The sequence below is a fragment of the Vespa velutina genome, chromosome 12 (assembly GCF_912470025.1).
Source record: "Vespa velutina chromosome 12, iVesVel2.1, whole genome shotgun sequence".
Taxonomy (NCBI): domain Eukaryota; kingdom Metazoa; phylum Arthropoda; class Insecta; order Hymenoptera; family Vespidae; genus Vespa; species Vespa velutina.
The window spans coordinates 1,122,501-1,147,500 of record NC_062199.1 but is presented as its reverse complement, the minus strand read 5'-3'; the positions used below and the strand labels follow the sequence as shown (position 1 = coordinate 1,147,500).

The window sequence follows — 25,000 nt, the reverse complement described above, 5'->3', positions numbered from 1 at the left end:
CAAAAAAAAAAAAGAGAATGTAACGGAATAGTGAAAGACCCGCTCAAAAATGTCAAAAATATTTTTGAGCAGGCACGCACAAAAACTCATTACATTTTGCAATCTCCATAAATATGCATGCCGATACGTAACGTTGCATAACAGTGACGAAAGAAAAAAATACCGTAAATTTTTTTCTTTTTTTCTTTTTTTTTTTCTTTATCTTTTTTAGGCAGGAAACAGTATTGTCAAAAAATACAGACAAAACTGATTACGAAAATTGCCTAATAAATTATTATGCGAGCTAAATAAATAAAAAAAAGATTCTGTATAGTTCAACGTCAGAAATAAAAAAAAAATATATATATATATATATATATATATATATATAAATCATTTTTCGCACAGGCACACGTACGAGCACGCACCGGACATTCAGAAATGTTCTCATACATTCTAACTTCCTCTCTCCCTTTCACTCACTCTCTTACACATGTACATACACGCACAGGCGCGCACACATTCGCACGAGAGTTATAACTCGAGATGGCAAATGAAAATGAAATAATATTCAAAGGCGAGATGATAAAATCGTTCATTCTTACCAAACAAAAACGAAATTTATCGAGGCTCGACTTTAAAAAAAAATCGAATTTTCACGAGCTATCCCGAGTCAATGGGAGAAAGAAACACAAAAAAAAAAAGAATAAAAAAAAACAGAAAGGAAGCAATACAATAATAATAACAATAACAACAAAACGGAAAGTCTCGAAGTTATGCGTTACCGGTATATAAACGATTGCATTCGACTAAAAAGAAGACAGAAAAAAATGGATTAAAAAAAGAAAAATTAGAAAGAAACGTGAAGAAAAAAAAAGAAAAGAAAAAAAAAGAAAAAAAAAAAAGAAAAAAAAAAAAAAAAAAAGAAAAAAAAAAGTAAAAAAGAAGTCTTGATAGAAATATTCGCAATACATTTAAACCTAATTATTTCTGTCTTTCAATCCAATTAATATCTTTAGAGTTACCTTTCGTCTTTCTAATACCATAATCTTACCAAATTTCACCATAAAATAATATATATACTAAATCCAGACCTTACCAAAAGATACACATCATATATACTTTTCGAGATGGCTCTTCTTCGATCTTCCACCCTCTCGAAAACGAAAGCGAAAACAAAAAGAAGGGGAGAGGGGGGAGGGGGGGGGAGAAAAAAAACACGAAAGAAGGAAGAGAGAGAAAATAAAAAAAGAGAGACGAAAGAGATCGCGTCGCGAGTCGCGCAATAAAAAAGCGCGCGCACGCGAGTAAGTTCGAAATAAATCGAAACGGAATGTAAAACGAAAACATAAATAAGAGCTCGCTCGCTTGCTCTCTCTCTCTCTCTCTCTCCCTCCCTCACACTCTCAACAAAAAAGAAAAGGAAAGAGTAAGAGAGAATGTGTGTGTGTGTGTGGGCGCACGGGCGGGCCCAACGTTCGACATTGCGAATTTTATAAATCGCGTACGCGTTTTTAAACACCGCAAAGATTATAATGTCGCGCCCTCGAGACAAAATGGCCAACGAGAGCAACAACACATTAACGAAAAACAAAGAGAGAGAGAGAGAGAGAGAGAGAGAGAGAGAGAGAAACAGAGAGAGAGACAGAGAGAGAGAGAGAGAGAGAGAAACAGAGAGAGAGAGAGAAAGAGAGAGAGAGAGAGAGAGTGAAAGTGAAAGAGGAAAAAAAACAATAAAAGCAAATCGATGCGCGGCCGTTTCGATCACCAACGCAAAAGGCGTGATGCTCGAATTAAATATCTTCCATCATGATCATCATCATCATCATCATCATCATCATTGTCATCATCATCATCATCATCATCATCATTGTCGTCATCATCATCATCTTCTTTTTCTTCTTTTTCTTCTTTCATCTTCTTCTTAGAAATTTTCTAATCTTCTTTCTTCTTTTTAATACAAAAAAAAAAAAAAAACAACTTCTCTCGAGAGGGAGAATTTGAAAAGGAAGCGAAAAAAGTGGGGTGGGGGGAAGGGGGGAAAAGGGAAAAGAAAGAAAGAAAGAAAAAGAGAGCAGAGAAATGGCTGCAGCCCCCATCGAAAAATCGTTCGACCGTGGCGCGCTCTGATTTCTCAAAAAAGTTTCCGCGTTTCTTACCCCCTCTCGAGTTCGATTCTTTTTCTTTTTCCGTTTAAAAATACTTTTTTCTTTCTTTTAATTATCAGCGAACAACACAACCCGATATTATTGTTACGTTCGTATTTTTGTTTTTGTATCGTTCGTATTGATTTTTTTTTTGTTTGGTTTTTTTTTTTGTTACTTTTGTTTTGTTTTTGCAACGTTTATCCGTTAACAACAACTCTCTTCTTTTTCGATCGTCTCTCTCTCCTAAACACTCGGAGGGTGAAAAGACACAAGAGGGAGCAAGATAATTACAAGAGCAAAAATTCGTGACATGGCATGGTACAACAACAACAACAACGAAAGTCTAATTAACGAGAAAGTACAATACCATGAGAAGAATAATATACTGACAATGATAATAATAATAATAATAATAATAATAATAATAATAATAATAATAATAATAATAATAATCATAATAATAATAATAATAATAATAATCATAATAATAATAATAATAATCATAATAATATAGTAATAGTAATAATAATATATACGTTTATATGATGTCATTTATATATATATATAAATATATATTTGAAAATATATAAATATATATATATAAATTGAAATATATATATATATATAATATATGTAAGTCATACACACATAAATATATATATATATATATATTGAGAAGTAGAGGAGAAACAGTATTATAAATATATGTGTACAAACATATTTATATATACGAAGTATGTTGTATATATATATATGATCTTGCTCTTCATATATATATACATATATATAAAGATAGATTAACACATATATATATATACATACATATACGTATACATATATATATATATATGCGAATAAGTATATATATAAAAGAGAACTATATAGGTATGTAATCAGGTTAATAATCAAATATTTGATGTTTTATGCGTTACGAACAAAGAAGCGAGTTATGTACACGTGGGTTAGTAAAAAAAAATGGCCGGAGCTGCGCAAGGGGGCGCGTTGAATAATTTCTCCATTTTTTTCACCGCTATATTTGTACACACGCGCACATACGCGCAAATATACATATACATACATATGTATATGTATGTATGTGTGCACATATGTATATGTATATACAGAACGCGCGCGTGTCAAGTGAAAATAAAAATTTGAGATAAAGAATAATATATCGATAAAAAGAATAAAGTAAAAAAATAAAAAAAAAATAAATAAATAAAAATAAAATAAAATAAAAATAAATGCACAGCCCTCGCGCATTTCCTTAAGAGTTAAAAAAGGTGTAAAAATTACACTACCGAAGGAAAGCGTGGCATGCAAGACGAATTACGCAAAAAATGGCACAACGCAATGGAATTAAAAACTATCGAGTGTACGCATACACGGATATGGACAAGGGAGAAAAAAAAATTATTTGTTTCTTTATATATATATATGTCGTTTTCTTGGGGGGGTGGGGGCACATCGTGATTTATGCGCACGTGTGCACATATACACACACACACATACACACACACATACATATATATATATGTATATATGTACGTACATATAAATATATATATATACATATATATATATATAGATATAAATATATATATATATGTATGTATATATTTTAGAGATATATAGATACATATATATGTGTGTATACATATATAAGTATATATTTATATATATATATATATATACATATATATATATAGAGAGAGATATATAGATGGGATGATATCACGATTGTTTTGATGCGCGTGGAAGAAAATAGGTTGCCCGCGTGCACTTTTATCGTGCGCGCACGTGGACTAGAAAAAAAAGACACGTGACTATTTTTTAATCGCCATTTTGTTTCAATCAATAGAAAAACTTTTACTTCGTTTTATCAAATTCATCTCCAGCCATTGCGAGTTTGTTTGTTTGTTTTACTGTTTACATTACCCATCGTGAACTCTTTTTTTTTTTCTTTGCTTATATTCTTGTATAAAGAAATGGGAAAAAAAAACGAAAAAAGAAATGAAAGATCGATTTTTTATTTATCACTTTAACTTACTGATCGATAGATAGCAAGACCACCAATGGTCGCAAATCACATGATCTAGACGCGAGTTCTCGGCAATGAAAAAAATAATATATGTGTACATAAAAAAAAAAAAAAAAATAAATAAATAAATAAATAAATAATAAAAAAAGAAGAAGAAAGAAAACAAAAAAACAAATGTCAGCGAAATCAAAAGGATAGATGTGAAATAATGTATTCTTTTTTACATCTAGTATAATTTTCTTTTTCTTTTTTAATCCTTCTCGTGCAAATCGATGAAAAGAAGAAAAAAGAAAAGAAAGAAGAGACTGAAGAAATTTATTACGATGATATAATAATGCTAATCATAAAAACATGTGAGACGTTTGCGCAACTGGCCGTACACGTCCGTCAACGGCTTTCAGATTTCTTTTTTTTTCTTTCTTTCTCTCTCTCTCTCTCTCTCTCTTTCTCTCTCTTTCTCTCTCTCTCACTCTCTCACTCTTCCTCTCCCACTCTCACTCTCTCTCCCTCTCCCTCTCATACTCTCACTCTCTCTCTCTCTCTCTCTCTCTCTCTCTCTCTCTCTCTCTCAACAAATCCATTGTCAAGAAAAAAAGAATTCCACGAGTGTTTCGTTCACGTATGGGTGAACAGTAATTGAAAACAAAGAATAGAAAAAAAAAACTATAAAAAGAAGGAAAAGAATCTGGCGAGCAAAAAAAAATCACGCCCACGATAGCAAAATGGGGGTGGTGGGGACAGTGTGTGTATATCTCATCCTTTTTTCTTTTTTTTTTTTTTTTTTTGGTAATCTTTTTCTTTGTTGTTTTTTTTTTTTCTTTCTATTTTCTCTGGGATCCGAAAAGGGTTTTTGTTTATCTCGTCCAGGTCCAATGGCAAGTAACGATCGAAGGCGTACAAATACACGCACATGCCCAAGGATTATACTTTCTCATTTAACTTTTGCTCTCATACGTGTGTTCCTTTGTTTTTTTTTTTTGTTGGTTTTTAGACAGGATGCGCGCGATGAACACTTTCGAAAACCTTCTTGCCATTGCCCTGGGCATGTCTCTTTTCTCACAACGGACATTTAAAAAAGAGAATCGTCTATCTCTCTTTTTTTTTCTACATGCTGCGAACAACGTGGCACAAAATCCGGTTCTAATTATTACGGCACGAATTATTACAATAATAATAATAATAATAATAATAATAATAATAGTAATAATAATAGTATACTGAGCACGTGTATCATGTATTCTATTTGTTCATTTTCTCTATCTCCATCTCCCTTACTTTTTTTTTTGTTCGTTCATGATCTCAAACCCGATTTTCGCAAAAAATAAAAAAAATAAAAAAGAAAAGTAAAAAAAATTCTAATTGCAAGAAGTAAATTATTTAATTGAAATAATTGACAACAACAAAACAAAGTAAAAGATCAAGGAGCCTAAAGCAACAGCAACAACAAAAAAAGTAAGTTCTATATATCAAAAAAAGGGAGAAAATGGAAATAAAAATTTATAAGAAAAAAAAAAAAAAAAAAAAAAAAAAAGAAGAAAAAAGTAAAATAAATACATCGTCATTGTACCGTAACGTGTATCGTGAAATAGAATATGATTCAATCAAAGAGGCAAAGCCTGAAATGATCGACAGATTGATCACTTGGCGATGATGAAAAATTATAAGAGAGAAAAATAGCAAAGGTTTCTAACTCTCTATTCATTTATTTTTCTTTAATACCGTCATCGAGTAGTCGAGTCGTCGTCGTTGTCTTCGTCATCATCATCATCATCATCATCATCATCATCAAGAGCGCGCGTTAGAGAGTAAAACTATTCAAGGTAACAAAGTCTCTGACGGTGAAAAAAACGACCTCCGCCGTCAATGCGAGCATCGTCCCGTTTTATACACGCGTCCTCCTCTCATTTTCAATATAAATGAACAAAAATAACAATTTATCTACCTAGCGTGGTTCTTCTAATCACTAAATTAGTACGATCTCTCCTCGGTACAAATTTCTGTTCTCTTCTTTTTTTTATTTCTTTTTTTTTTGTTTCTTTTTTTTCCCAAGAATCAGCCACAATATATTATTTAGTTATTTATTAAACAAATATGTTGGATGAGTGTGACATGCGGTATTATTTAACGGGCATCATGGCTGCTAGCATTGACAGAGAAAATCGCTCCTCTCTCTCCCGAATTACCTTGCTTCCCACGTTGGATCACCTCAGTGTAACTGGGCAATCACCTACTCTATCTTTTTCCCTACGTGTGTATATATATATATACACTCATATGTGTGTGTATATATATGTATATATTATACACAGGACAAATATATTTAGAGAAAACATTTTATTTATTTAAAACGTAAGAAAAATGCTAAGAAATCGCGTGTACGAAAATGTCGCTGCTACCCCCTCCATATTCCACGAAAAAAGAAATAAAAATTGCTGATGTTCAACTCTCAAAGATGGTGTCCTATTAAACTCCGAATATTATTGAATCAATAAATATAAGAGGATAACAGAGTGGTCTTATTATATACTCTAGAAGAAAACTGTGTGTTTAGCTTAAAAAAAAAAAAAAAAGAAGAAAAAGAAAAAAAAGAAAAAAAAAGAAGAAGAAGAAAGAAAAACTGCCAACATCTGCTTGTTAAAGGATGCAGCTGTTGGTTACTGGCAGATGCAACGTACAAGAAATAGAAGAATAAGAATATTAGCTGACAGCTGAATACTACAGTGTATTTCTCTCCCTCCTATGTGGAATCAGTTTCTTTGTTGCCAAATGGCTAAAAATCACAGCTGCCTAATCGATGATAATAATAAACATAGGTACAATCTTCGGATACGGTTTGATGACCATCAAGAGAATTGTCATCGTCATGAAGAAGAAAATTAGGTCCCATTGTTATAGATGTACACCACACCTATATATACCTTTTCAAACACGCTCATTATCTAAAAATAGATATATACGATTTAGATAGAACAATTACATTGCGGAACTTGAAATTAAGTCCAACAAGATACAAATTATTTGTTAATGTTATTGTTGTTATGGAATAATTGTGATCAGAGGAAATATTGCTGATCAAGAAAAGAAATTTCATGGTAAAAGAGGATTCCTTGAAATTCAATTATAAACCATTGGTTGGATCTATTGCGATATAAAAATTGGCAGATGATAAATTCGAGTTAGCCATTATTGAAAATATTTCCATGGAAGAGATAGTGACTATAAGAAAATGTTTACAACGTCACTTCTAAAAGTTAGAAGTCAATGACGATTGCAGTAAAACGACAAGTTTTATCGAGTCCAAGGTCAGCTAGATGTAGATACGAGGGAGGAGGGGGGAGAAAGCCACGCCCTTGCTTTTTGTTAACTTCAAGGCAATCTCTCACATAGGAGCAGCAATGAAGATGTAGAAGAGATCATATCTTCGAATATTATCTCTCTTCTCATGGAAGAAAATATCTTGAGTTGTCGAACAGACCTCACAGATGACGATGATGACGATGACGATGAAGATGATGATGACGACGACTGGACCAACTTTTTCAATCTGCATTATGGTATTGCATACCTGCATTATAATCAGATAATATTAATTATCACGAAATACGTAACTAATTTTTTTAAAAAACGAATTTTAAATATTTCATTTCAACAGGAAAGGACCACCAACGAGAGAGTTTCGCACCATTAACCTGTTTTTATTTATATAAAAAAAATAGAAAAAGAAAGAAAATTGTTTTCCAAAATACATACGATAAATTAAATGTCGTATGTAACGAAGAAAACTCGTGTCATTTTATGCGACTCTAATTTTCAGAGATGATCTCTCGTTCTCTCTCTCTATCTTTTTCTCTCTCTTTTTCTCTCTCTCTCTCTCGCTCTCTCTCTCTCTCTCTCGTTCTCGTTCTCCTTCATCTCATTTCGCTCTAATCAATCTTTAATATTTTATATACCCCGGTGATTCTATTTCTCGCTTGATACTATAATTAGGAGGGGGGGTTTTTTTGCTCTATCTCACTGTATCGATTTATTCGATCTTTTTATTTTTGAACGATTATCTCTCCTTTTCTAAACTATTTTAAAATATTACTTTTAATAATACCAATATAATAATAACAACAACAAAAAATCATTGAGATATGAAAATTCTAATTTTTTTATTTATTTATTTTTTTTTTCCTAACCGAATTTAAGCATCTTCCGTCCAATGTGCTTGTGCTTTTTGAAAGAGCTCGAGTGTTCTCTCTTCTTTCATTTTTCCTTTTCGAAGGAGAGAGAGGGTTATAACCAGCGACGTCGCGTCACACTCTAACAAATATGTCCACGAAATAGAATAAAAATGATTAGATATATATATATATATATATTTATATAAAAAGAGAGAAAAAAAAACATTTTTTTTCTTCCTTCAAATAAAATTTTCTTTCATCGGACATTTTCATTGATTGCATCCGTGGCATCGCTCGTTTGGATATTTAGAAAAAACAAAAAAGAAAATTAGACAAGAGATTATATATACGTAAAGAGAACAATATATATACGAGAGGATGTAATATATATGTCACAGAGGAACAGATATATATGTATTTATATAATTGTATGTGTGTGTGTACATGTATATATATATATATATATACATATTGAAGAAACAAGGAAGCTACATGCCTTCAATGAAATATATATATATATTGAATTGTATTGTGTGTGTGTGTGTATTCGTCATATATCTCATATTTACATACACACATATATATATATATAGAATATATATATATATACATATATGTAAGTCGTTTTTGTTGGTTTTTTTTTTTTCAGAGACCGTGCTACTCTTGAACATACCGGAATCTAAGTTTGTACCACGTTATCCGACAGCGGAGGGAAAAATGATGGTGTTTTCCCTCCAAAACAAAAAAAATCCTGACCCACCTGCGCAATTGGCACTCTCATTTTTATTTATTTGTTTATTTATTAATTTATTTACTGATTTTATCTAATCCGACTTTGTCAACTCTTCTCAAATCCGAATGAACTCTCTTACGAATGAACACACTTATGGTATATATATATATATATATATATATACCTGTAGAAAAAATTTTTTCCTTTTTGTTTCTTTAAATGAGAAAAATCTTAGAAAAATTTATTCGTAGTTCATTCAGTGAAAAGCAGTCATAATATTGATCTGTTCGTTTTATTTTTTTTTTCTTTGTCTTTTGTTTTGAACTGTAATCTTCTTGCACAACAATTGCATTTTCATTTTATCCGATATTTTAATATTTATTTGTATTATCCTCCTGAGGACGGTCCTGTTTCGTAGTCTGATCGTTAAAAGAAAATAGAGAAGAAAAAAAAAGAAAAAAAAAGAAAAAAAAAGAAAAAACCCTTTCTTTTTCTCGTTATGGCCAATTATCATCATCACAGTGCCCATTGTTACGGTGGCCAGATAGAGATGAAAAATGCCGTAGATGAGCCTACCTTGTGAGTCGCGGTGGGCCTGGGCGGCCTCCTGGGCTGCAAGAAAAACTTCGTCCGTCGTCCCTGGTGCACCTGCCACCGAACCCACGACACCACCCGCGTTACTTCGATCACCGGTAACGTGCCATGTTGCAAGGCCAGCTGATGAATTAAAAATAAAAAAAAAAATAAAAAAAAAGTAAAAAAAAAAATAAAAAAAAAAAGAAATAACGACAAAAATATTAATATTAATTTTCCCATTAAGTTTTTCTCTTACGCACACATGCGCGAAAACACAGACAGACAAGAAACAGACATACAAACGCGCACACACACACACACACATATATATATATTATATTATATTATATTATATTATATTATATATATTTATATATCTTAACACATTGTTGAGACCGGCTTATATGCTCTAAGTAATGTAATACGTTTACACCGGCTCAATATTTATTTATTTAAAAAATTAACACGTTCCGTGCCATGTGTACCACCGGTGGTACACGCAGTCATATTTATTTAATGCGCTGAAAGCATATATTTTATGACAAATGTAATTCCGTAAAATATATTTCAACCAAAAAAATGATGCATTGTACAAAATGCAGTATAGAACAAAACACATAAGTTTATTTAATTGTTATATATACAATAATTAATAATTACATTTAATGGTGGATTTTGTTAAAGCAAGGGAGGCATAAAGACGGCTTTTTCGGGCAATCGCTGCAAAACGTCATTATTCTTATAGTTTTTTGTCTTGCTACTTCGGTACCGAATTTTTTTACATTTTGTTTATAGCAAGAAATGCAACGTTGTCTAGCTGTCCTCGCTTTACCCGCTGTCTTTTTAATTTCATGTCGTTTTCTAAAGTTTGTCGCAGTTTCAATGGAAATAGAACTGGAACTATCTCCGTCGTGTACTTCCATATTACCTATCATCAGGGCTAAAAAATGAAGATTGAATAACTCGCTCGATTCAAAAAATTACAAGATGAAAGAATAACCTAATGAAAGTAAATAATAGAAACTTGTTTTCCAAAAGAAACAAATGAAAAATAAAAAATGTTATCTCCGTATATTTACCTACTCCTTCTTTTGTTAAATATTTTATTTCTCTCGTTTTTTATTTAACAAATTCGAATGCAACAGGTTTTTTACTAATCGAAAAGTTTCGAACCAACTGACTTTTGCAATCGAATTGATCGCAGCATCACGTGTACCACAGATGGTACACGATGTGATAACTACTCTAAACAAGATAACTACTTATGTATTGACGATGTAATAAAATATTGAGTGATAATATATCAATCTTTAATCAAAATGTCAAATGGCCTGAACGACAAGTTAGGCAAAAATGGCTTGGTACGGAACGTGTTAATATCACTTTATAGTAAATACACAGGAATGGCCAAAAACTTGCTGGATATTAAAAATCCAATTTTACTATCTTTCAACATTTTTTTTTTTAGGCTAAATTTTGTTTTTCAGATTGTAGGTATACTAAGAGCCCAGGAACTTTTTGGTCCATCCTGTAATTTTAATAATTGCATAAGTTGCGTGCACGTGCAAACACGAGTATATTAACTACGTCGATCGGTGAGCAATGTGTTAAAATATAAATTTATATTTAATAATGTGTGTGTTTGTGTATATATATATATATATATATATATATATATATGTATGTGCGTATGTAATTAAAACATTAATTTTAATTAAACTGTGTTAATTTTTACAATTAAACCTATTAATTAATTATTACGTTTCTTTCGAACGTTCCAAGAATAGAGAAAGCAATTAATTAAAGACATCTAGCTATATGTTCTAAAATATAAAATCTAAAAAAAAGCATGTATAACCCCTCTATAATATCATGTGATATTTAACTAAATCTCATGTATCTGTTAAAAAAAAAAAAAAAAAAAAAAAAAGAAAGAAATTAATTTCTAATTGATAATAATATATAATTAATCGTCACTTCATATCATTACTTTTCCATGATGCTTTTTCAAGTTAATTTTTTCAAATCATAAAACCATAAGAGCTTAATTGCTACATTAACCACTTGCGGTGCAAAGAAATTCACGGTTGCGCGTGCCAGAACAGTCGAGTGCAAATCACTTCGGGGAGCGTTCAGGCAGCGTTCGGGGGGTTCCAGAAGAGAATATAAAGACGCATCAACTATGATGATAAAATTACATTATGTATGAATACTAAATTTATTTATTAATAATCTTGCAGAGTGTGATATTTTTCAAAACAGCTTGGAATGTGTAACGCTATGAGACATTTTTTACACTCCCACGTAGTTTCACTCCGCTTTTTATGTTTAGCGCACACTACACACCTCCGTTGTGGATTTTTTTTGGCGTTTGTAGGCGGTATATTTCTTGGGAAATGTCCCCATTGCTTCGCTTGTAAGCGACCCGGAGCGTTTCCAGCAGATATCCTTCCACGTTTTTGGTAATCAGGAAGACATACAGTTTCTAAAATTTTGTTCGTCTACATCGATTCGAAACTTCGAAAAAGAATACTTTTTACATTTTGCTATTTCCATTTTTTTGCAATATAAAATATAAGAATTGAGCAGTGCCATATCCACTATGTAAAAAAATATTTTCTCATAACTTTTAACATATTTTCTCATTAATTTAAAAGACGATAAATAATTGTCTTGCAGATCCACTCCACCCATACCCTCATTGTATTTCAAAACGATGTTGGGCTTTGTTATAGGGGCTACTATTATTTTTCCATCTCTTTTTTTTCCATTTCGACCATCTCAATTTTTGTATGTTTCGTGGAAATTACATATATGTCTTTCTTGTCTTTCCATTTTGCAACCGAAATTTCATTAACAGTTGACGTGCCACGCACGTCATTTTTCTTTCTGCAACAATCGCTTAACGACGTGTAACAACACGTCGCGGGCGTTCCGATAACAGAAGCATCTCGACGTGCGTGACACGTTTTTCCACCGCAAGTGGTTAAAAAGTCTTGGAAAAGAATAATGGATTTTTTTAAAATCACTTTGCCACTTTTGACTCGTTCTTTACTTGGTAAATTTCATTATATAACAATATATTTCAAGTATTATTTTCTTTTTGACATAAGTAAAATATTAAGTACAAATATATTTGAATAATAAACATGAGCTTCACATCAGATAACTTTTTTTCTATAGGAAACAAAAAATTCCAACTATAATGGATTATAGAGGGTTATAATAATAAAAAAAAAAAAAAAAAAAAAAAAAAAGAAAAAAGAAAAAAGAAAGAAAAGCCTTCCACTTCTATCTAAACGACATTACAAGAAACAAGAAAAGAAAAGAAAAAATGCAAATAAGAAAAAAGCAAGAAAGGACAAAAGAACGAATAAATTTCTTCATGATTTTTAACTGGCTTTTAAATTATATTCAGTATTATAAGAGTAAGAAAGATAAAAGATATAACAATAACGATAATAATAACAAGAAATGTAGGAACAAAAGGGTGATATACTTTATTTTCATTCTCATTATCCATCATTAAAAGGTCTATTATTAATTATTATTATTAATTATTATTATTATTATTATTATTATTAATTATTATTAATTACTATTTTTATTTATTTTTTTTTCTTTTTTCTTTTTGTTTCCTTATTGTTTCGTTTCTCTTTAAAACGAGGACGGAGAAAGAAAAATATTGGCACGATTTATTCGGTGAGACGGTCAAAATATGTTATTACGTGATAAGATTATAAACGTAGGGTTGTTCGCAGCAGAAAATTCGATAGAAATTTGTAAATCACACCTAAGAAAGAGTGAGAGAGAGAGAGAGAGAGAGAGAGAGAGAGAGAGAGAGAGAGAGAGAGAGAGAGAGAGAGAGAGAGAGGGCAGTCTGTCAATCAGTCCTTATACAACAGGAATAATTTAACGAATGAACATTTATAAATCCGACATTAAAACTCCCGACTAGATCAATTTTTTCTTATTATTATTTTCTTCATCATCTTCGCTCACTGACAACAAACAACGACGACAATGACGACGAGGACGATGACGACGACAGATAAAATGCGAATATATTACACAATCGTTCATGTGAATAATTAATACTCACATATATATATATACATACATACATACATACATACATACGGACGTACATACATACAAGCATACATATGTACGTACGTACACGCATTCTCTCACATATTTATACAGACGACACACATACATACTTTTCTCACGGACGCTTTTAATTACAATGCCAAATGCATTTATACACAGCCTAGCTGTTAAGTGAACTATATCGACACTTACAGAGTGAAAGAAAGAGAAAGAGAGAGAAAGAGAGAGAAAGAGAGAGAGAGAGAGAGAGAGAGAGAGAGAGAGAGAGAGAGAAATACAAATAATGAACATAATTAACACATTGTTGAGAGACTATATATACACTGTGAAACGGATCGCTTATCTTCACTGTGTTGTTTATGTGCATATTTCAGTAAACATGTTTTTTTTTTTGTTTAAATATATCAAATATGTATGTGCATACTATTTCAAAACAATGCTATACATATATGCATATATCTTATTAAACGAAATCTATTATTAACATTAAAAATTGTTTAAAATGTATAATCGTAGAGCTATTGTAAAACACACTACGTAGCCAAACTGAATTTTCTTTATATATATATATATATATATATATATATATATATTACGTGCCAATAGCAATAACGTTGTATACAATGCAAATGTAGTCCACTTTATGCAAATGGAGTGATAAAACAATCGATGATCTATATGATGAGGCGTCTCGCGCGTATTTTTGTGTATTATTATACACATACAAAATTCATATCAATTTGACTAAGTCTTTTTAAAAGACCAATTAATTTCTAATATCACGTAATCTAAGGAACTTTTGAACCGCTTAAAGGAGACTTAAAAAAATAAAGACGCCGAGATTCAAATCTCCGATGTCTTATCTCAACAATGTGTTAATATACTTCTTATTAAAGTTTTATTTCTTATTTCTTTTTATGTCCTCCTACCTATCTTTTGAAAGAATTTCAAAGCACTTGCTTATAATAGCGTGGAAATTAGAAAATATTCTTTTCTCTTTGTGTTGGATTTGATCGTGTGTGTCTGTGTGCGCATCTGTTTAATGTGTCTTAATAGAAAGAGCGAGAGAAAGAGGGGGAGGAGGGAGGGGGAATGATAAACACCCACATAAGGCCGAGCTTAACCCCTTGATATACAAATAAAATGGAATTTGACGCGCTTGAAAATTACTATTTAATTTGGCCTAACTGAACACACAATTATGTGCAAGCTTAAAAACAGAACTCGAAGAAAAGAGTGCAAAACTTTAAAGAAGGACATTTTTATTCTTAGAAACAGAACATTTTATATTTTGTGATTTGCATTCCTAATATAAAATGTAATCACAGGTTGAATGAATAATAATTAAGTTACATTATAAAATAATAAATTAATAATTCTGTAAAGTATGAAACATTTCAAAACATTTTGGAATATGTAGAGGAACTAAACATTTTTTACACTGCCAAGTTGTTTCGCTTCTTATATTATTTTTTACGCAGACATGACATCTCTTTGCAGGATGTTTTTTATTATTAGTCGAAGGTATATATTCAGGAAAATGTGCCCAATGTTTTGTCTGCAGTCGAATTGTGCAGTCATTTTGCGACTGTCTACCACGTGTCGGATAATCAGGTAGGGACAAATTACATGGCATATCTTCTGCAATATTGAGTCGAAAATTTACACAATCAACTGTTGTTTTGTTGAATTAAGTAGCTTATAGAGAATAGAAAACATAAGCATTATAGATAGATAGCTATTATATCAAGCATATAAAAGAATATTTTTTTTATATCCTTTCATTAGAAAAATACTGATTTTATTATCGGTACTGTTCAGAAGGAGAGAAGGGAGAACATCTTGAACATTTTAAACAAAACAAAATTGACACACCAGTGAAATAATTAAATAAATTAATAATGTACTGTAACGGCCTCCACCGGAGACCGTTCCTGACGTCTCAGAGACGTCAAAGTCTACAATGGCACATGAAATGAATAACGTGTCTCCCAGACGTCATTGTATGTCAAGGGGTTAAGGAGAAAATATTGTATATGTTATATATACATATACATGTATTATCACATAATATGCACACACATTGAAGAAAAGCTTGGGTTCTCAAAAATGAAGAATACGAAAGGAAGGAAGGAAGGAAGGAAGGAAGGAAGAAGTAGAATGAAAGAAGATTTGAATTTGAGTGCCCAAATACATCAGTCAGAGAGAAAACGAAGTACACATCGAACGTGTCACTTGCTCTCTTCTTTTCCTTTTTTCTTTTTCTTTCTTTTTTTTTTTTTTTTTTTTTTTTTTACAATCTATGATCTATATAAACATAAAACACGCGATCGTCTCGCGTCCACGGACGAAAAAGGATGTTATTACTTTCTCTTTCTGTTTCCTATTTATTTCATACACGTTTCATATATATCTTATTGATTTCGGGTTTTGATGGACACGTATATATGTTACGTATATGCCGCGCGGAGGAGCGCACAACGGAGGACACACATACACACGCACACGCACACGCACGGACGACGACGGCGACGACGACGACGGACACACATACTACACACACACACTAAGATTGTCTAGGCTGGACCAAGGTGTTAGGCTGTTGTCTCCATCTCCTCCTGACGACGTTCAACTTTTTCAAATAGAATTGGAGGGTCGACCGATTGATCCCGTACATCTCGGATGCCTGAGTGGTGCTAACGCCCTGTTGCAATATAGCTTCCAATGACATTTTAACCGAATCTAAACTATACTTTCTCCCCTGTTTGTTAGCCAGTGACTTAAGCAACGCGCCTACGTCAACCTCTGGCCTAGGACGTCTCGTGTTCGGCACTTTTTTACAATCGAGGAAATGGGACGCCCAAAGGGCGGCACCACCACCACCAACGTCCTCACCAACAACGACGTCACCAACAACGACGTCACCACCATCGACACCAACGACCACACCAACACCACCTACATTCCCTCTCGACCCTCGAGACCGCGCTCCCGCCCCCCCACCTGCAACGAGGAAACCCAAGCTAGTGTGTCGGCTAATTTATCCCGTTCTTTTTTTTTTTTTTTTTTTAAATGATATACCAAGAAAACATAACAACGAAAGGAACCGCGACACCAAATTAATCAATCAATCATTCAATCATTCATTCAATCAATCAAACAATCAGATTTGCTTTTTCTTATCGACCCTATCATGATAACAGTGACGATGATGATTAATAATGATGATTATTATTATTATCATCATCATCATCTTTGAGAATAAACAGACAGAAAGAGAGAAAGTGAAAGAGAATGTGATAGAGAGAGAGAGAGAGAGAGAGAGAGAGAGAGAGAGAAAGAGAGAGATAGATGGATAAAAAGAGAAAAAGAGAGAAAGAATGAGTCCCAAATCCTAAAATCATGAAGATTGTCTGACACAACACCTAATAAAGAATTCTAATTGGGAACTTAGAATTCTAATTCGTGTAGAAGCTCCGCTTCTATCCAAGGACTCTTTTTGGATAGAAGATTCGCTGAATTTTATATGCATTTCTCTCTCTATATATACATATATATAAATTATATATATATATATATATATATATATATATATACACGTATATATAGGCAAGTGACCTGTTCTGTGCGAGACCCTCTCTTTAAATATTTCAACCATCCACCGAATATATATATGCTCGTGTCTACGTAAAAGCTAAGCTAAATTATTACTACAGTTTCTTTTTTATTTTCTCTTTTTTTTTTTTATTTTTTTGTTTTTAGAAATAGATATAGACGACTCGACGTGTGTTAAACCACATGCATTTGACTACGGTCATCAAAACCCAGGATTAGAGTCAAGAATGATGAGGGAAAGGGTGGTAGAAGAACAACAAAAATTAATTTGAATAAATAAATAAGTAAATAAATAAATAATAAATTAATTAATTAATATAATTCAGATGGCTTACCAGGATGTTGAGAGTTGTCATGGGACGGCCCGGCCCTATTCGTATCCTGCTCAATTTCATTCAAATCATTCATATCATCATCTAGGGTCAGATCCTCAACGCTTTCTTCTTGGTCCTCCAAATACTCGGACTTTGGCTCGATGAGATTATCATTTGGCTCGGGATTTTCGAGTGGTATCTAAGGATTAATTACAATTCAACGTTAATACACCTCTTATTTAAATTAAACAAATAAAATGACAATGACAATAATAATAATAATAATAACAACAACAAGAACGATAAAAAAAATTGTAGGAAGTATAGCGAAAATTGTATCGCACCGTTTCCCCTCTGCGAGAGCATGTGTTGAGGCTAACAGGCAGCAGGATAAAGTACGAAGTTTAATATGCCAACGCGCGAAAGAAATTGAATATTAATATAATTCAAGTTCCATTATACGTTGGCAAACATAAATGAGTTTAATAATACATATCCGCTCTTTCCTTTTTCTTCTTCTTTTTTTTTTTCAATGATCGATATATTATAGGACGGAAAGATCAAAATTTTCTAAGCGAGTCAAAAATTCCTGGATGATCATAAAAATCAATTTTTCCAGGTCTTCAGAATTAATTTTGTGTTTTCTTTTTCTTTTCCTTTTTTTTTTTTTTTTAAATTATAAAATTACAAGCGTGAAAGATCTCGAAAAAAAGAGAGCTATTGATTTCTACTGAATCACCTAGTAACACTCTTGAATCACCCTATTGAAGGAGTTTTTGCGATCATCTTGTACTTACACAGAGAAAGAGAAAAAAAAAAAGAAAAACAAAAGAAAGGAAAAGTTGGGAGAATTAATCTTCTCTCTCTAACCTGAAGCATCTCATCGGCAGGTTTCGTCAGCTGCGTCATTAAAGCTGACCTGCCGAGGGAGTCCGTGGGATCAGCGTTCGTTTTTTCGTCCGCGACAGGTGCTATCGCAAGTGCCGGCACGCCCATTTGTTGAGGTATATCGCTTGAATTCGATGCTTCGTGATTTTCTACGGAATTATCTTCACCGACGCTTCTTCTTCTAAGTCTTCTTCTTTTCTTTGATGTTGGACTTTGCGAGCCCTCCCTGTGAATTAATATAATATTCGTTTAGAGAGAAAAAAAAAAAAAAAAAAAAAGAAAGAAAAAAACCAATAAAAGTAGTTGGGAAATTCCGCAACATGGGTTGTTTTATTATTATATTATTTCAATTAATTTTATTTTTTCGAACAAGTATTATCACAAGAAATATATATATATATATATCTCTCTCTCTTACCTCGAAGAAAGCTCCTTAGGTATTTGGGGACTGTGCGAGTCTTCGGGCAAATCCCCTATAGAACTTTGTGCCTGTCTAGGAACTCTGTTCCTTTCAATGGTGAGACCGGAAGACGCGTAGGAAATGTTTAACGGCGATGACCTCGGCTGTGGCGCGACTTTAGATACCCTCGAAACTGTTTTATTGTTACCACCGCCCGTTTTACTTTCCGAAAGGCCCTTAATTTGTAATGACTCGGCAGCCTTAAGGAGTGCCGTTAGTTGGTCTTGGGAGATATTCACTTCTCCCCTGTACATATAATCCATCATCGCCTTCAATTCTTTAAATTTTACATCTTTGAGTATGAATACAGGGTGCTTATCATAGTGCTCGCTGAGGAGGCCCTGAAATCAAATCAAAATATTCGTTATAATCATATCGTAACAAATTATCGAAATTGATCCAAGATAAACATGCGTATATGCGTATGTGTTAATTCTCTGTAAGCCAAACATTATATAACATATATATATATATATATATATATATATATAAATGGAGGAATTACATAAAAATTCATAACTCATTACAGGCTGGACCAAAAGTTCCTCCTGAATGATATTAAAAATCCAATTACCCTATTCCGAGATATATTTTATGCAAATTTTTATTGTTCTTCTCGTTGTATCGTAAAACTATATATTTAAAGCTATACTTGCAAAAAGTCTAAGCTTAAGAAATTTCCAAAAAGGAGTAATTGTCTTTAAAAATTCAGTGATATAGAAATTCTCAGGTCCGTCCTGTATTACTTTAGCAAAAAAATTATCTTCCTACGATCAGGAATAACATTTTTCAATGAAAAAAGAAAATAGAAGATTTTAAACAAACAAACAAAAATAAAAATAAATAAATAAAAAATATGAATTAGATGCGCATGTATTATAATGAAAATACTTGATATTAAACTATATATACATATTTATATATATATATGCAATTGATTGTTAAGTCATACTACAATGTTAATGTAAATTTAGTTTAAATTTCAATCGATATACGAAACAGATCCCGCTCCCTAAACCCACCCTTCTCCCCCTGCTCCAACTACCAATGGAGTTCAGGGTAAAATCCCAGGGAAGTGCCCTGGAAAGCAGCCATCTTGCTTTCTCTGTATTGATCAAGAGCAAGGAGGGGAGAGGGAGTATATGTCTGGCTCTTGCTTCTCGCTCTCTCCCACCGGGAGGGAGGGAGAGAGAGAAAGAGAGAGAGAGAGAGAGAGAGAGAGAGAGAGAGAGAGAGAGAGAGAGAGAGAGGGAGAGAGAAGCAGCAAGTACAGCAGAGCGGCCATCTTGTTTCAACACGAGCCCCCTTTCCCCTACGAGCGCGCTCGGTAGACAAACCCCTTTCGTCCCTTCTCCCTCTCACGCTACCCCCCTCTCTATCTTTCTCTCTCTCACCCATGTATTTGGTATTGATCTGACTCCGGACAGAGAGAGAGAGAGAGAGAGAGAGAGGCAATGAGAAAAAAGGAAAATAAAAAAAAAAAAGAGCGAAACCATAAACGACACAATGATCCATCCTGCATTATAATATTTCTAATCCATTGAAAGAAAAACAAAAGAGGGAAGAAAAAAATGTATTTGAAGCCATTGAATTAATTTAACATAACTTAATGTAATTAACGTGAAAAAAGTTATCCCATTAAATAAACCAAACAAAACCGAAATTCACACATATAAATATATACGTATGTATTCTGAGATGTCACGCAACCATAAGAGACACGTATGTACGTACGTATTATACTCGCATTGGAATATTGTGTTTATATATACATACATGCGCATGTAAATAAGGAAAAAAAAAAAGAAAAACAAAACAAAGAAAAACAAGCGATTACGTAAAGTGACGAGGAAGAAAAAAAAACTCACCTCAAAATATGGACTGCACGCGGAGAGGACTACCCTGTGGGCCTTTAGGTATTTCCCCTCCGCTGCCAACGTGCAGTCGACCAGCGTACCGCTTTCATAAAGCGTGTCGAAATTTTGTATCAGTGTGCTCTGATGATTGTTCCATTTAAGGCAGAACTGCTGGTCATCCTCCATGTTCTCTGGTATCGTTTCCTCGTTTCTGCGAAATTAAAAGAGAACCACACACGGCTATTGTTGGTTGATCGATCAGGTTTGTCGTGTTGAGAATATTGATGCTGACGAAGTCTCATGTGTGTGAGTGAGTGTGTGCGTACGCGCGCGTGCGCGTCTCTCTCCCTGGGTGCGTTGCGAACCCGTAATCGAAATGACGGAAGACGAAATACGATATTGACCGATCACGCCCGATACTATCTATACTTTCCACGTTTAACAATTAAATCGTACATCGAACCGTCGAAGAGGGCACAACGCACTTACGGCACCACGTTTCTATTTGTCTATCTATCTGTATATGTATATATATCTATATCTATCTGTCCGTCTCTATCCATCTATATTCTATCTAACTGTCGCGGTCTCTATCTCTATATCTATCTATCCTCGTTTCAGTCTCTTTCTTGCGTGTCCCTTCTTCCTTTCCGTGCACCGCCTGCTCTTTCGATGGAACACACCAAGCACGCACGACCGCGCGGTCTCGAAAGCTCCGGAACGAAGCACCGAAGCTTCCAAAATGGCCGTGTGATGCAAGCGCGTCGCTTGGAACGGTCTCTCTCTCCTGGGCCTTTTCCTTTGTGCGTGTCCCTCTCGTAACGGTATAACCGTGCAACTTGGTAGTGGGGATGATGCAGGAGGACGCGCAAGCACCGCGCATGCGCACAAAAGAAAGTCGACTTCTGCGCACGACTTGCGCGTCGTCTCGAGGCCCCCTGGGACCCAGGGGCGTTTGCTCGATTCTCTAGGCCCCGGAAAAAAAAATTTTCTTTCCTTCCACTTTTTATTTTTTCTTTTTTCCTATCTTTTTTCTTCTTTCATTTTCTTTCATATAGTAATGAAATTATTCGAATGATCACTCGGAATGGGGGGAGAGAGGGAGGGAGGGGGGGGGAGAAAGATTGATTGATTAATCATTCGTTGTATATGCATGCATTCATATTTATAAAAAAAAATTGATAAACGCGAGAAAATGCTTTATGAATTTTGTGAAAGAAAATGAGAAAGAAAGAACTGAATGAATGTCGCAGTCTAACCTAAATTTTTTACTGATCTTTTTTTTTTATAGATCATACGTAAAATCTTTGAAGATAATAAGGAAAATCGCGAACGACGAGCCAACAACACGGATTGATAATATACGACAAGAAGTTGCCATGGCGCCTGAGGCTCGAGTTAATGAAATCCGTATATAGTAGAGGGACGATTTAAAGAGAATAAAAAATACGGTAGAAGGAGAGGGAAGAAGAAAAAGATAGAGAGATAAAGAGGAGAGGAAAGAGAGAAAGAGAGAAAGAGAGAGAGAGAGAGCGAGCGTGCTGTATCGTGGCGCAACGAAACGAAACGAGACGAGACGAGACGAGACGAGAGAACAAGCTGATTTACGTCACCGGGATTTACATCAGAGAGACGCGCAATAAAGCGGCAAATCGATCCTGCCCTCTCTTCTCACATGCGCAGAGAGTCGAGAAACGCGGGTAATCCGCACGAGATGAGAGGGGTGGAAGTGGAACGGCGAAGAGGTGTGGAGGAGGTGAAGGAGGTGGAGGTGGAAAGAGAGAGAGAGAGAGAGAGAGAGAGAGACGAACGATACGTTGTTGAAATCTCACACACAAACGAACGATACGAACGAATAAAAAGAAAGATGCGACGACGAAGAGAAAAAGAAAAAGAGTTAGAGAGCGACTGTCCGATTGCGTAATCTATTTATATTGTTATCTGCTGCCGGAGTCGCGTTGTTACGTCAGGACGGCGCCCCGGTGCAACGTGCGTGAAAGGAAAACAAATTGTTGACAAATAATTTCGTTCGATCTTATATCGTGCGCTTGGTAGTTCGCGTATACACGCCAGAGAAAAACATGACACGCCTTTAACGTTCAATTTCTTAGCTAAGTCTTCTCGGTAAAAGGAAAAGAGAAGGAAGATCGGAAAAGGAAGAGAAAGAATAAAGATGTTCATTAAACGTGAGAGCATGAGCGTGAGAGAAAGAGAGAGAAAGAGGAATATGTGTATGCATACGTGCTTGTGCGAGAATATATGTGTAAGAGTATGAGATCGAAAGAATGAGAGAGAATGTGTGAGAGAGAGAGAGAGAGAGAGAGAGAGAGAGAGAGAGAGAAGACGTGACGAGACGTGGATGGCAATATGGCCGACGGCGAACTAGCACCCGGACAAAATGGCGATGGGTAAAAAGCTCTTAAGGAAAAGCGCGAACGCTTAGGTCCCATCGAACGATCCCGTTCGCAAAGTATCACGTTCTATGTATATATATAAAGATTAAGAAAGAATTAATACGATTTATCATCAAGTTAATCTTATAGTCGTTACGTACGATAGTAAACGAACCGAACGCGGAGGGGAAACGCCCGCGCCATGTCAGCCGGTCCCGAGAAAGATTTTCCGGAATTTTCTTCTCCAAAAGTGATATTCTTAACGCACAGATATATTTATCCACTTGATATATATATATACACATACATATGTACATATATATGAAGATATACATATATATATACATATATATATATATATACATGAACATTTATATATATATATATATATATAGATATATATTCGATTAGATTATCACTGATCCGTTGTTATTAGATCGAACTTGTTTCTTTTATATTGGCACTCACCTAATATAGGGTGTATAAAAAAGAATCTAATATCACAGCAATCGGGGGATCGGTGAAAAGTGGGGAAAAAACTCCGTGAGCGGACGTCCGAGCCACGGCGTGCGTCTCCAGCGCTGCCCTTTTCAACAATGGCGCGGCACACGGTTGCTCGGTCACTCTCGCGACGCCCGTCAGAGAGAGCGCAAGTCTCGGTTCTTCGTCTCTCTCTCTCTCTCTCTCTCTTTCTTTCTCTCTATCTCTATCTATCTATATATCTTCCTCTCTCTCACTCTGACTAGGATTTTCAATGGTGGGAGACTCGAGAGGAACAGCGGAACGAGGGGATGAAAGACGAGGAAAGAAGGAAACCTTCTAGAGCATGCGCGCTTTACATCTCTAGAGAAAAGAAAAAAAAAAAAAAAAAAGAAGAAACGAAAAGAAAGAAGAAAGAAAAAAAAGAAAACAATAAAAAAAAAAAAAAAGAAAAATGTAACTACGATATCAATGCAACTGTTTCTTCTTCTTCTTGCCCCATGGAGGAAGCGCGCGTTCCTCTTCAATTAAATTCACAAAAAATCTTAAATATATATAATATATACACACAAGCAGCATATATGAATATTTTATTAGATAGAAATAATATATCATAATATATCATATATATGTATATATATATATATATATATCGACCTTTTCTCTTCGATCTATAAGAATAGGTTTATGAGAAACATATTATCGAATAGGAAAAATATTTATCTTGTAGAAAAAAAAAACCGGCATGTGTTTACGTCAACGTCCTTTTTGTCTTTCACTTCATTTCTTTTTTCCTTATTTTTTTCCAGTTTTTTGTCCTTTCACGATACTTTCGTAAAACTTATCAATCATTTTAAAAGAAAAAAACTTTGCTATTTTCAAATTGCAATAAAAATATGCATCGTACGTGTGAGTGTATATATATATATATACACAAGCATATGTAAAAATATGGACGCGCTAACCTATATCTTTTCGTTAGATTATAATCTACCTGCAATATCATTCCATATTAACATATTTCTGCTTTTTATTTTTCTTTATTTCTTTTTTATGTTCACTTAAACGTTAGCTTATCGAATCGAGTAGGAAACGAATGTTACGAAGATAAGAACGAAGGAAGCATGCAAAGAACGTTAAGCCGAGAATCACGAGAAGAGATACCGGTAAAATAATAGGCAATAAAAAAGTAAAAACGTCTATGTATTCGACGAGACAAATCGTGTGTGTCCGTCCCTG

The 25,000-nt window shown here is 33.8% G+C and overlaps 2 protein-coding genes and 1 long non-coding RNA gene across 35 annotated transcripts in view; 1 reads left to right on the top strand and 2 right to left on the bottom strand.

Moving 5' to 3' along the window:
- Positions 1 to 25,000, bottom strand: part of LOC124953495 (longitudinals lacking protein-like) — a 237,120-nt gene that overhangs the window by 211,425 nt on the left and 695 nt on the right. For 32 of the 33 annotated variants that reach the window (XR_007102239.1, XR_007102240.1, XR_007102238.1 and 29 more), the window contains exons 2-6: positions 20,901 to 21,099; positions 18,991 to 19,373; positions 18,555 to 18,798; positions 17,706 to 17,883; positions 9,643 to 9,783 (exon numbers count right to left, since the gene is read on the bottom strand). Coding sequence is in view for 30 of the 33 variants with exons in the window: in XM_047504980.1 (XP_047360936.1) it covers positions 9,643 to 9,783; positions 17,706 to 17,883; positions 18,555 to 18,798; positions 18,991 to 19,373; positions 20,901 to 21,074 (1,120 nt within the window). In the remaining 3 variants the exon portion in view is untranslated. Of the gene's footprint in view, positions 1 to 9,642; positions 9,784 to 17,705; positions 17,884 to 18,554; positions 18,799 to 18,990; positions 19,374 to 20,900; positions 21,100 to 23,749; positions 23,903 to 25,000 lie in introns of those variants that run through there. The other variant, XM_047504964.1, reaches the window with a different exon arrangement.
- LOC124953500 lies at positions 20,815 to 24,216 on the top strand. Its single transcript, XR_007102241.1, has 2 exons — positions 20,815 to 21,150; positions 22,180 to 24,216. It is a non-coding gene; the product is annotated as an uncharacterized LOC124953500 (long non-coding RNA).
- Positions 24,745 to 25,000, bottom strand: part of LOC124953526 (zinc finger CCCH domain-containing protein 13-like) — a 10,006-nt gene continuing 9,750 nt past the window's right edge. The window contains 1 exon segment of the mRNA XM_047505050.1: positions 24,745 to 24,755. Coding sequence (XP_047361006.1) covers positions 24,745 to 24,755 — 11 coding nt within the window.